Source organism: Plodia interpunctella, chromosome 15, assembly GCF_027563975.2.
Source record: "Plodia interpunctella isolate USDA-ARS_2022_Savannah chromosome 15, ilPloInte3.2, whole genome shotgun sequence".
Classification (NCBI taxonomy): Eukaryota; Metazoa; Arthropoda; class Insecta; order Lepidoptera; family Pyralidae; genus Plodia; species Plodia interpunctella.
In genome coordinates this window covers 3,506,580-3,520,196 of record NC_071308.1, presented here as the reverse complement: position 1 = coordinate 3,520,196, position 13,617 = coordinate 3,506,580, and the positions used below count along the sequence as shown (strand labels likewise).

General features: G+C 34.6%; 1 protein-coding gene across 1 annotated transcript in view; it reads right to left on the bottom strand.

Annotated features, from left to right (window-relative positions):
• Positions 1-13,617, bottom strand: part of LOC128675785 (adipokinetic hormone/corazonin-related peptide receptor variant I-like) — a 73,368-nt gene that overhangs the window by 11,158 nt on the left and 48,593 nt on the right. Inside the window, exon 4 of the mRNA XM_053755454.1 lies at positions 9,777-9,981. Coding sequence (XP_053611429.1) covers positions 9,777-9,981 — 205 coding nt within the window. The remainder of the gene's footprint in view (positions 1-9,776; positions 9,982-13,617) is intronic.

Sequence of the window (13,617 nt, the reverse complement as noted above, 5' to 3'; positions counted from 1 at the left end):
ACGAACTTTTTTATCGGAAGTGTTTTAATATTGTTCGGAAGCGCATTGAATAATTTACCACACATGGCGTAGCAGCTTTTGTGGTAAGAGGCTGTTCTTGGTACTATCGGTAACACTATTTTATCCGGGTTTCTTGTATTTCTACGATAAATGTCTTTAGCTTTCACAAACAAGTCCCAGTTTGTTTTAACAAATTTACAGATTTCAAAGATATACAAACTATATCACTATGTATGCTTAAATCTCTAAAACTACGCAACGGATTTTGATGCGGTTTTTAAATAAATAGAGTGATTAAATAATTAGTTTTTTAAAGCTTCCTCGGTTTATATATTAAATGGTGGAGAAATAATGTTATTTTTGAGGTTTGATGTCGTAAATAATTTCATTTTTTCCGCTTACATTGCACACGCAGGCTGAACCCTACGAGATTTATCAAAATAAACTACTGAGTATTGTACACATTGAAAAGGTCTACAGAAAACTCCGCGATGGTATATGTCTATCTTTTACGGAAATCCCACAATAACATTTTTTGTCATCTACTTTTTACGACAAATAATGACTAATTTTAGAAGCGATTTTAACCAATACAGCATTAATCCTTATCCAATTAAATACCTTAAATACATTGTTGATTTCATATAGATCTATATGGCCCTTTACAGCATACTAGATGTTGCCCGGGGCTTCGCTCCCGTGGGAATTTTGAGATAAAATATAGCCTATAGTAATCTTGGATAATGTACCTTTCTAATGGTGAAAGAATTTTTGAAATCGGTTTAGTAGTTTCGTAGATTACCCGCCTCAAACTTACAAACTCACAAACGCTTACCTCTTTATAATAATAGTATAGATGAATGAAGATATGACAGATTTAAAAATTGCGGGACGTACCGTTTGCGGCGGTACCAGCCGGCCGGGGCGACGGGAGCGGGCCTATAAATAACGCGTCCGAAGCCGCGGTTCTCCATATAGCACTTTGAATTTAGCAGCGATCGGACACGATTATTATCGGAGCTCTCTAGCGAGGAAAATAACAATACTGACCTCTAGAGAAAACATGTTTGTATTATCTAATGACAAGAAAGCTGTGAACTTTGTATATAAAGACATTCTGTAATATATGAATTGTTATAAAAATAAAATAAATAGGTAAAACTTTAAAAAGTAAATGTGTAAAAATGTAGTGTATGAATTTAGGTAGATATTCCAAAGATAGCATCTTCATGGTATAGGGAAAGGGTAATTGTTTTACTTGGAGTAAAACAATTTAACGCGTGCGGGCCACGGGCAGTAATGAATAAATCATTTTTTCAGTGAGTGACATAGGCTATATATTTTATACCCGTGCGAAGCCGGAGCGGGCCGCTATGTTTTTATATACAACGTTCACAGTTTTTCTGTAGTATATTCAGTATCAGCATTGCACCTGTGCGAAGCCGGGGCGGGTCGCTAGTTATGAATACGTACAACAAACCGATATAGTTGTATAATATACAATTGTTTATACAATTACTGGGAACTTCAGTACAAGCTTAGTTTAACATTTCGTTAAATTATGCTTGCACTGAAGTTCCCAGTACAGGTAATAAACAGGTAGCTCGTGGGTAGAGAAATCCTAAAGTCAGTATATCGCATTTACCGAACGTGGACTAAAATTAGTCATGGAAATTCTGAAGTACATAGTTAAAACATATATGTCGAAGTATGTAGTTTGTAGCTTGTGAGAAATAACTATAAATATAAGAGAAAAAGTGTGAAGGTCTAATTTCTGAATAAATGACTTGAATTTGAATTTGCATATAATTATGTGCAACAAGTTAAAAAAAAATTAATAATTTGTATCGTAATCTATAACGCTGCTTCTTTCCTTATATAGTTAACGATTTAACGTGTCTATGATTCATGAGGATATTTTTTATTATTTCATCGTGGTATCTATGATTATGATCAAAGAAATAAGTTGTTTTTCTGAAATCGTTTCACAGGCGAGGCAGCTCTACTCGATACGCTCTGTGGAACGGCACATAAAATGAATAGTAAACTTTGCACACCGAGATGAATAGGCAAAATTATATCAAAGGCGCAAACTTATTGCGTTTTCAAATACCGTTAAAAACGTTAACCTTTTACTAGTTTTCTAAATTTAGGTCGAATTTATTAAATAGATTTCTAAATGTTATTTCAGACAGAAACTCGATCGATATAGGTACATGGTTTTGAATAGTTCAAAGTATCGCACGGTTCGCAGGGCTCGAACATGACGAGACTTTAAATTACCTCATATCATCCATATTACATTAAATTGCCAATCACTTGGCAGGCGCAAGTAATGCTTAAACTGTAAGTGGACGAGGTTGAGAAAAAAGAGAAAAACTTTGAAATATCGATATTAGGCCTCGGGAAGAGGCTTTTCGTGTCTTGTGGAGAAGCTTTGATCTCACTGATATAATTTATGGACAATAGCAATAATAACACAATTTTTGTAATACCTCACGCTGTTGATGCTTTTAACATGTTCTTACAAAGTATATAATACGTTAATGTATATAAGTTAGGTACTGTAAGTATTATAAATATGTGATATAGGTATCATTAAAATACAGATTGACCTCATAATCATATATTGTCATCTTCATCTAAGCTTACATGGAAATACTTTTCGTCCGTCCCACAAACAACCTTGGCCTAACATCCTAAGCCTTCATAAAATACGAACAGAACGGTATTTCTAACCATTTGGGACGAAGAAAATTGTACAAACAGGATTATTTATAGCACCTATATGTTTCATAAAAAATTCGTTCATTGACGTCAACTTAGACTTGAAATCCCTAATGAAATGCTAACCACTAAAACCTTCTAAAATTCCATTCAATTCTTTATGTCGAGTTCGCCTCGGGACCAAACATCGGTTTTATTCATTGACATCGATATTATAATAATGAGAATGGGAAAAGAATTAGTTAACCATTCCGCATGTCAAATATTTAATAACGTTTGAAATGAAGACCAATTCTGCAGGGCAATAGCGCTAATTAACAACGTTTGAAATCAAGACCAATCTTGAAATGTTTCTTGTTTGGTTGCGCTTCAATTCTACAACAACTGAATACATTTCAGTATCGCGCTATCTTTTAAATCATAATTCAACCTCAGTCGAACCTCGAACGAACAAAACGAAACCATACTATGAGCGTTATATGAGTATCTGTTATATGAGTATTATCTGTTATATGAGTATAATCGGGCATCGATTAAGCGTTTGCGTAGTATAGCGCTAGCTTGTTTGACGTTTATACACTATGGTGTTGTCTTGAACCGGTATTTTTGTCAACAAATGAAACTAAAAAGATGCTAAAAGTTTTCAAGTGGTTATCAATACAAGGGGTTTACAATTATATTTTGAGATAGATCTTTATATTTAGAAATTTCCAACAACGCTACGCAAGAATTATTTTTTTCCAACGTTGGAGGAGAGGTCAAGAAAAAGTAGCATCGCCTCAACTTTTTGTTTAACAATACTTTCGTTCGAGTAAAGTGTTAACGATCGCCCTGCTGATTTGGAAATAACCAGTCAACTGGGCCACGCATAGTGTGGGGTTCTGTAGTTTACTACAACAACCAAACAAGTGCGAGTCGGATTCACTGACCAAGAGTTTCGTGCCATGCCACGCCACCATTTGTTCGAAGTTTTATAGTAGAATACAGTTGGGTGGCTATTACTTGTAAACTTATAAAGCCAACTTAGGTACGCTAGTTTTCCTTCTAAATAACCATTTCGTTAGTAGAGGGGGGAACATTTGCCTTTAACGAAAAATTACACTTTATAGCTAAATTAATTACAAAGGGTTTGCTTTATCTAAAAACGGTCTTTAATATTTTTAATACTTAATTATGAAGACCGATCCAACAACACCTTACAGGAAAGGTGAAAAAAATATTCCCACTTCACGGATAGACTGCCCTAAAAATTTGTTTGTCAAGATTTTATTTAACCACTTTGTCGCAGCGTGATTGATGTGTATACCCGTACCAAATTACATGATTATAGTAATAATAATTTTTGAGCTAGACCGTGGACGGACGGACATGGTGAAACTATAATGGTTCCTTGTCTATAGGACTACGGGGCCTTAAAAAGGAATTTAATTGACTATCCTGATATGGAAATAATACCTTATCTCTGGCATGATCAACTAATGTTACTGATGTTTATCAGCTAACATGAAAATTTGTAACGATAAAGAACTTACTCCTATATTTGCTGGAAATCATTTATTTTTAAAAAGAATAAAACCGAAATTATTTGGAACGTATTTTCCCTAGCAATGATTTTAAGATGAGCCGTCCGTAGGCCGCTTTAAAAGCATTTGTACCCTTAATTGAATTGTGTTTTACTAAGTGATCTTAGTATTGGTACGAACGTCTAAACAGGCTTAATAAATAATTTATTGCGCACTTAAACTTTATTGCGCAAAATGCGTTGGTTAATAACAGTCATAGATAAAAGAAATATATATAAAATACATTTGTCATAGCAGCCCGGCTCGTATGTTTGTTCATACAAACGATGTTAGTTTTTAAGACTTAGTTTAGATTTCCGCAGACAATCTAATTTCTGTGTCAACATCTATTAAATTTTACAAAATGTCGGCTATTTAGTGGTTATTTTTAAAAATACAATCGGCAAAGTGAATATGGTGAAAGATGGATCAAAACCGCCCTTCAGTATTCTCCAGTATTCTCAGGTATAAAAAGGTATTCTCAGGTATAAAACTGAAGTCTTAAAAGTGTACTCAAAGGTAACAAAGAGTAGCTAAACGTGAAGCTAAATATATACTAATAATAAAACTGTAACTGGACTATGCCTGTACATTGGAGATATTATAAAAAAAATTGGGATAGGACTATCCAGGGTTTATAGAAGCCAAAACAATGTTTTTTAGAATTTTTGTCTGTCTGTCTGTATGTTTGTACGCGCGTCACATAAAATCTACTGGACGGATTTGAATGAAATTCGACACAGAGATAGATTGTGGCCTGGATTTGAATATAGGCTACTTTGTATCCCGAAATTCTATCCCGAAAGGGGAGAAATAGGGAGTGTAAGTTTGTATGAAACTTCTATATTTTTGAAGCAAGACATGTACAATTTTAGATTTATGTTCACTCTTAGGTTGGAATTTCAAAAATATAGTTCGTGTTTAATATATTTTTATTCAAATTCGAAAAAATACTTAATTTTAATAACGCGCTACATGTGAACACATAAAATTAAAAATAAATCGCGCATGAATCAAACTGTGAAATTATAATTACAGTTCCAATTAAGTTTGGCTAGAATAAAAATTTACCATATTTTGTACTCTAGCTAGCTATTTTTTATCATTAAATATATGTAAAAGCTGAACACGCAGGAAATATAACAAGGAAATTAAAACGCGATGTCGAGTATCTGTCGGCAAGGGATATCGTCAAGCTCGAAATGCGTACGCACATAGGGCCTTTTGGATTTACTATTCGAATTAGACAATACATTTTTCGACTATCCTTTTGCCTTAACATTATTAAAACTATGCCTTCCCGAAATCTATCTAATATTAAACTCAAGCGAAACGCACAAACGCGCTCGAAAAGGTTGACAGAAAGTCAACCGGTGCATCGTCTCGATAAAAAGACTCTTTCTGAAAGGGATTTTTCTCAACTTGGCTAAGTAAACATACTCAACAATATACACCCGCATTGTCGTGCTATGAAATTGCACGCAGAGCCTAAAGGAATGTGTTTTCATAAGGCAAAGTTGGACTGCTAATGGAACAGACAAAACACTTCCTGGATTATATAAGGGCCTACAACTGCGCGTTCTGAACGGTCTTTTGTAGCCAACCAAATTTCAAAAGGAGCGTTAAAAAGAAGGATCTTTAAAATGAAGGGCCAGTCTATTGGTTTATTGCTGCCGACTAACGTTCCAAATTTCTGCAAATATTCTTTGTAGCTGATTATCAAGACCAGGTAGATTTGAAGCAATAATGTATTCTTAATTTCCTCTTAACTTATTATTATTATTATTTAACTTGACGACCTCGGTAGCGCAGTGGTGAAGTTCTTGCCACTGAACCGGGGATCGAACCCGTCCCGGGTCATGATGGAAAATGATCTTTTTCTGATTGGCCCGAGTCTTGGATGTTTATCTATATATGTATTTGTTATAAAATATAGTATCGTTGAGTTAGTATCCCATAACACAAGTCTCGAACTTACTTTGGGACTAGCTCAATCTGTGTGATTCGTCCTAATATATTTATTTATTTATTTATTTGAATTGATGCCTGGTACGCAGTCTGCAGAATATACAGCATAATCCCAATCCAAACCACTATTATAAATGCGACAGTAAGTTTGTCTATTTGTTTGTTACCTCTTCACAGGTTATCTACTCAACCAATATTCTTGAAATTTCGCACACATTATTAGAGTATAGAGAAGGATATAGGGTGACTTTCTTCACGGAAAAATGTATAGTTCTCGTGGGATTTGCGAAAGTAGGTGGCGCTAAACGCGCTGAGTGGATTTTGAATCAATGAAGATAAAATTTGGCAGGAAGGTAGATTATGGATAAGAGACGTAATTTAAACTAAGAAAGTAATTTTAGAAATTCTTCCCTAAGGGCGTGAAATAGGGGTTGCAAGATTATATGAAACGTCATTCTAGAAGTATGCGCCATAAAATTGTAAATCCAAAATTTTATGAGAATTTAGAAATGTAAATCCAAATTTCTAAATTACCTATCCAAATATCACTATTGCAGTGGGATTTGCGATTAAAGACTGCTAATACATGTTTCGAATTTTAATACTATAAAAAATCAGTAGATGGCGCCGAGCGTATCTTAAAACGCGAAATTGTTAGCGTTTTTATAATTCCCATAGGATTTATTGTCTCCCGACCAGAGATGAGCCGCTGAGAAATGATATTTTCTCAGAAATTTTCTCTCTTTCAATTTGGATTTTTAGTATACAATACAAAATTGATGGCGTTGAGTGTATTTTGAAACGCGAAACTGTTTTCGTGAGATTTGTTAATTCTGGATGCGACACAAATTTGAAAGTACTTTTATTTGTTACCTCTTCACACTTTATCTACTCAACAAATCTTCTTGAAATTTCGCGTATCTGTAGTTAGTCGCAGCAGTACGAAGAAGGGCAACCAAAAAATAATATTCCTGTGGGATTTACTATAAACGACTCTGCCTACTATAAACGAATCCATTGATACAATTAAGGATACAGAGCAAAGCTCTTCTAGCTTCACTAATTATCCACTGACTAACACAGAAGTTTGCAGAAGTACATCTGAAACTGACATGCTTTTTCCATGACCTGTATGTAGTGTTTGAGAACCAACAATATTCTATGGAACTGAGTCTTAAAATAAATTTCAGATTTATTCAATCCTATTCCACTTTTGTGAGTTTTTATGTTCATCTGCAAGATCCTATCAAGATATATCAATCGACATTCGTCGTATCATTCGCAAGAAATGATAGATTACATGAACTGTCCCCGAGAGAATTTCGAATGTGTCGTCGTATATGAAGTTAACCCTATAGACGGATTTTTGTGTTTATATTTTCATTGATTTGAATAGTTTTTAGGTGGAATACTAAGTTAATATTTAATAATAATTTTACAAAAATTTAATAGGAATTTATTGATTGTATTATTTATTTATATCCTTCAAAATTCTAAAAGTAAGAATCAATTTGAATGCCGTAAACAGTTATTGTAATATTTGTTATCAAATTGTTTTTGTACTTGTACTTTTGTTATTATGTACTTGTATTTTGCTGGCTTAACTTTCTCCGACAAGAAAGTCTAAGATTACTTCATATTTGGGAAGCCTATAGAAGGGTAGGCCGTGATATTCAGATGATATTTGAGTACTTTGTATCGAAAGCGGTTGATAAAATCCAACATTATGTTTTTTGGGTCTATTTATTTAACAACTTTAGTCCCTACGTTCCAGAAACCAGACCTTAGTTATAAGCCAAAGAGCATCGGGCGTTTCAATCTTTTGAAATCTTTTAAAATGTGTATAAACCTAACCACGCTTGGGTGGAGACGACACGACACATCAATTTATATCGAATGGATTAGTTTATTCAACTTTTAATGAGAGCGGGGAATTGTTTTGTTAGCACACTCTCATTCATGTAGGGATTTTGTTTTTGAACGGATTGGTTGGAATAATTGAAAGTAAATACGATCCCACCAAAAACATTTTCATGTAAAAATGTTGCTAAGTCGAGTCTAGTTTGCTTCACAAACTGCACACTTTAGTCAAACTGTATGAAAAACCCCTGGGGCGTTTTCACGCTGCCGTTATGGGGGACGTCACGGGGTCGTTAGGCATTTCACCGCGACGCCCCCCCGGCCGGCCTTTCGGCCCCGACCTGGGCGGGCAGCAAGCACAAGTGCTAACCACCCGCCCCTTACGCCACGCGAGCGTGGCGCGGACGATCAAGCTCACTCCGCACACCAGTCAGAAAGCTGACGGGGGGAGCGGGGCATCACCGACCGCTGGTCCTGAAGGGACCAGCGGTCGGTGTAGGGGGTGGGGTTACTAAGCCCCACCATCGCGACAAGTCAGAAGTACCTAACAATTTTGATGATCAGTGAATCAGTGATGAAATTATGGGTTTTTCGACATCTATAAAATCTAAAGTATATTAGCTACGATATTCAAACTTTATATGTTTAATTAATGTACTCATGGTATTACATCTTGAAAATTTTAACTATCTGGCATTATCCAAACCAAAGTTACGATCAAAAATACGACGAAACGTTTTGAGAAAATGTAGGTTGGCTCGTCTTGGCGGGAGCACTCCCGTGCCCCAGATTCGAAAATATACACAGAATGTATGAGGGATAAGCAAATATGTCTGTTTTTATTTATTATTTCTTTGTTGCATAGGTATTTAGCTAGCTTCGGGCCAGAATTCGCTTTTCTGTTTCAACATCCTACTGTTTGTTTATCTCTTTTAATTATTTTTTTTGCTTATAAAAACATTTAGAAAAATAATAATTACCAAGAGAGAATTGCTGCTGCAAATACTTTACCATTTAAGAAAAATAATATAAATTGCTCAATATCATACACAATTACAATTGTTCTAAAATTACGGGAATTTAGTAATCCTTAATATGATTTATAATAAATGTGAAAGTCTGTGTGTTTGCTTATCTGTCTGTCCGTCTATTCTGCTTTCACGGCTAAACCACTGGAGCTGTTTTGATGAAATTAGTTATGCATGTAGTTAAATATCCCCGTTCATAGATACAGTAATTTTTGTTTCAAAATCCAACCACTATAGATGACTATAAAGGAGGGTGAAAGTTTTTATGATAATCATGTCGGTTCCGCTTCCGCAGAGAAATTCATTCGGGCGAATTCGCGGTTAAAAGCTAGTACAATACATATACGACAGATATAAACAGAAAAATACCATATTGCTTTTTGTTAAAAAAAAACGTTGCTGGCAGCCTGCCCACAACGCATTGCTGCCTGGCCCATATATCAGTATGGACAGACAGACACATAAGCAAACACATATTTTCACATTTATTATAAGTCTTAGCACGGATTACTTAATTCCCATAATTTTAGAACATTTGTAATTGTGTATGATATTGAGCAATTTATATTATTTTGAATCTGTGCTTTTCTATATTTAGTGATTCTGCAGGGCACTAAAAAAACAAACATACCATCGAGCTCTTTACTGCTGCGATGGATCTCACAGAAGATGCAGACGTAGCAGACGGTGATGACGACCAGCGGCACGAAGTACATGGCGCAGATGCAGAAGACGTTGTAGGCGACCTCTTGGTGGTAACTGCTGAAGGCGTCAAACGAGACGCACTGCTCGAAGCCCGCGTCACGCGGGTGACGTTTCACTCGGAACACCATACTCTGTGACAGAAAAATAACAATTTTACATAAAAGTTGAAAATTTTTTGTTTTTTTTTTTATGGCTATTATTATTTTCTTTGCAATTAATTTGTAATTTTCGTGTAATGATCTAGCGGCATTGTTATAGTCAATTATCACATTATCTTAAATATATATTATATTTTATCTAGAGCATACATACTTGAAAATTTTCTGATCTTGTCATCTACCCTATTGCTAATATAGTAATAAAGATAGTAGTAACTAGTACAGAGTTTAAGCTCATCTGAATGAAGTATCGTATCATGAGACTGTGTTCTGCGATTCCTTGCAATATTATTATATTAGCAGCCCGTCCCAGCTTCGCTCGGGTAGTAAAAATTTCACAGATATAGATAATAGACACACACTATAGATAATTAAAGTTGGGATTCGAACCATCAACAGTAACAACGGGAATTCAATGCCATTTACCGCTGAGCTATTTACTTATATCTTAAGTTGACGAAATTTTGTATGGGATTATTCGTTAATTCTTTTCAACCTCATTTAACTACCCTAAAAGTTAAATTCCTGAAACTAGGGTTTAATTTTTTATATTGCATAGCATTTATGCCAATTTTTTAAGTAGATCAGTAAAGATTTTAGTTATTTTTCATACAAACTTTACCCCCAATTTTTACCCCTTTGGGGGTCGAATTTCGAAAATTCTTTTCTTATCTGAGCACTACGTAATAACCTAAAGCTACTGCCCAAATTTCGTTTGTACATTGTTCCAGTTTTCAAAATGTACAGGATTTTTTTTCTACTGTTTAATTATATGTAGGTATTGATTGATATCAATCTTAATCGTGATCTATCAAAATTGAATTAATGATTGATTTTATTTTGTATTAACATCGTTAATTCATTTTTCATACCGTCTGTTGTTAGTATAAAAAACAGTTTAATAACATCATACAACTACTCTCCGGTTAACTACACTCCACTATACTCTCCGGTCTGATGTGTAAGCCTCAGCCATTATTGATTTAGAATTCAATTATTGTCGGGAAAGGACCCTGATAATAAACTGCCTGGAAGTAGCGAAAAAGCGACGAGTTTGTAAACAAATAAGTTCCATATCGAGCAAACAGTTACTACATATTGGTTTTCCTGAAATACACAATGTCGATAGCGAACCGTGGGCTTCGACGTGAGAGAAAAATATTTGCCCAGGGAATATAGAAGAAGAAATATACAAGCGAATTAAAATTAATCACAATCTTTGCGTTGAGTCGTAGCGTGGGGCTGGGAGGGAGTGTGTTGATGCAAACTCTGACTTAATGCAAGTTTATTGATGTATGATATTGAATGTATTTTCCGATTTAGGGTGAATTTCACGAGCGTTTTGAAATCCACCGTTGGTTCTCGTTAGTGTTGTACCATACACAGTAATCAATTTAATTATTCTATTTTATAAATAAGTACAGTACTGATACAATGGTAATTTTATAAATGTTTAATTTTTTAAAAATATTCTTTATTTAAAAATAATCGGACACGAATGAAACACTACACGCCGTATTCAAACATTCGTGAAATTCACCCTTTACCGTTTTCTAGTAGCATATTTCGCTCACTATTACAACCCACTTCGTAGTGAAGTCAATGTATGTCATAGACCATATGATAAGTACTTTATATATTAAGGAAAATATTGTAATTAAATCTGAATACGATGTCTATTACATTGGAATGTTAGAATCGGAGTCAGATTGTTTTACGATATGCCACGAATAAGATTTGAAGTTGAAAACTTTTGATGACAGCCCTTCTTAACCACTGGACCACTGCTGCAGATATACATTCAGGGAGTGGGTCCATTTCGTGCACACGCAGTATAATAGGATTACCAGTTTAAACATGTTTCATGTTTGGATCGTTATTCGCGACTTAATTGCATTAATTTTGATACCTTTTGAAGTTAATTTATTACACGAACGTGATCTGAATATATATATATATATATATATATATATATATATATATATATATATATATATATATACATACCTATATATGTAAATGCAAGTATACTTTACGCATACTAATGAGGAGTTCGATGGTAGTTTCACAATGTCTTGGGTCGCTAAAATCTCGAGCTTCTCCGCGTTTCGAAAGGCATATATAATTGAATTCCGAAAATTGTGATAAACACACAAGATTTATCTAACATAGGTTTTCTCTATTCGCGACTCAATTCTGTGGGTTCCGAACGAATATAATATGCAATACACTATATTGTGACCTTTCTAACTAATCGTACAAGTTTGAAATTATAAAGCAAATGTTAATTATAAAATAAAAATGTTTGTGGCCCACTCAATAGTGAGTGGGCCTTCTAAACATATTGTTATCGGATCCCGTTTCTTTTTTATATGTTTTAATAATAAATTAGACTTCCTTAAGTACCTATTCTCAAATGTGTTATTAAAGTATCTGAAATGTCTGTGTATTGACAAATACAGATTACTAATGACCGACAATTACCAATTCCAAGCAACCATTTCCTTAAGAAGTTTAAAGTCCCGAGAATGGATTTGTTTAGATGAGTCGCAGTCGAGACAACTTTAGGAATCACAAATCACTGCAACTGTGTAATCGTATGAACAAGCATGAACAAAATTTCAATTAGGTTTAATTTTCCACTTTATATTGGGTAAGGGTATTTAAGGCCTTTTTTAAAAAAATCTCCGATGTGTAAATAATGAGAAAAGCAATAAGCGACCGGGGCAGTAATAAAGATAAAAAGCGTTTTATCTCATGAAGGCGTGTGTCGGGACGGTTTGTCAAGAACAAACCGTGTTTCTATGTATACGTAATAATTAGGTATTCCGCCGCATACAAAACTCTATGCGGCGGTAATAGCGATGAATTTGAGTAGGTCGATGTGCTATTGACTGTACGAACTTAGTACTTTCTGCGGGGCAAAAACAAATCTATTTTGATCTTTTTTATCATCGCGTGTTGCTTACCAGTTGCAATTTTTTTTTCAAGTTACAGCGTAAGAGCTACGTATATTAAGCCTAAGTAGTGTCATTACGTAGCATTATGGTAGAGCCGTGTAGCAATTCGTCTACGGCGGCGCGCCGTCGGCGTCTGCCGACTTCCAAAGCGCAGGTACAGAAGGATGAGTCACAACAAATTTCACGGCAGCATTTCTTCAAAGACGTCAATTAACAAATATAGGTCTTATTTATTATAACATTAATAGCCACTACGCCCAGAAGCATAGCTCCTCTCTCAATTTTAAGGATATGGCTATTATTGATTATTGAGAATGTTGTGGTTTCCCTCAGCTGCAAGAATTTCTTTTTATCCCCTAGTCACCTTGTACGAAGTCTAGGAAGATATGGAGAGAATATATTCTACGGCGGAAATAACACGTTGCAGAGATATTTAATATTAAAAATGTAATTACTTAATATCACTATTAATATATTGAATGCTACTTTAATTAATTTTATTAAATTAGAAGCAATACAAATGTTGAAATAGTATTACATTGTCAACGTAGAAGTTATATCTGTGAAAATTTACATTAACGGAATTTACGAGCATTTCTATTCAACTTTGCGACAAAGTTACCATAGTTATTTACTCTCACGAGATGTG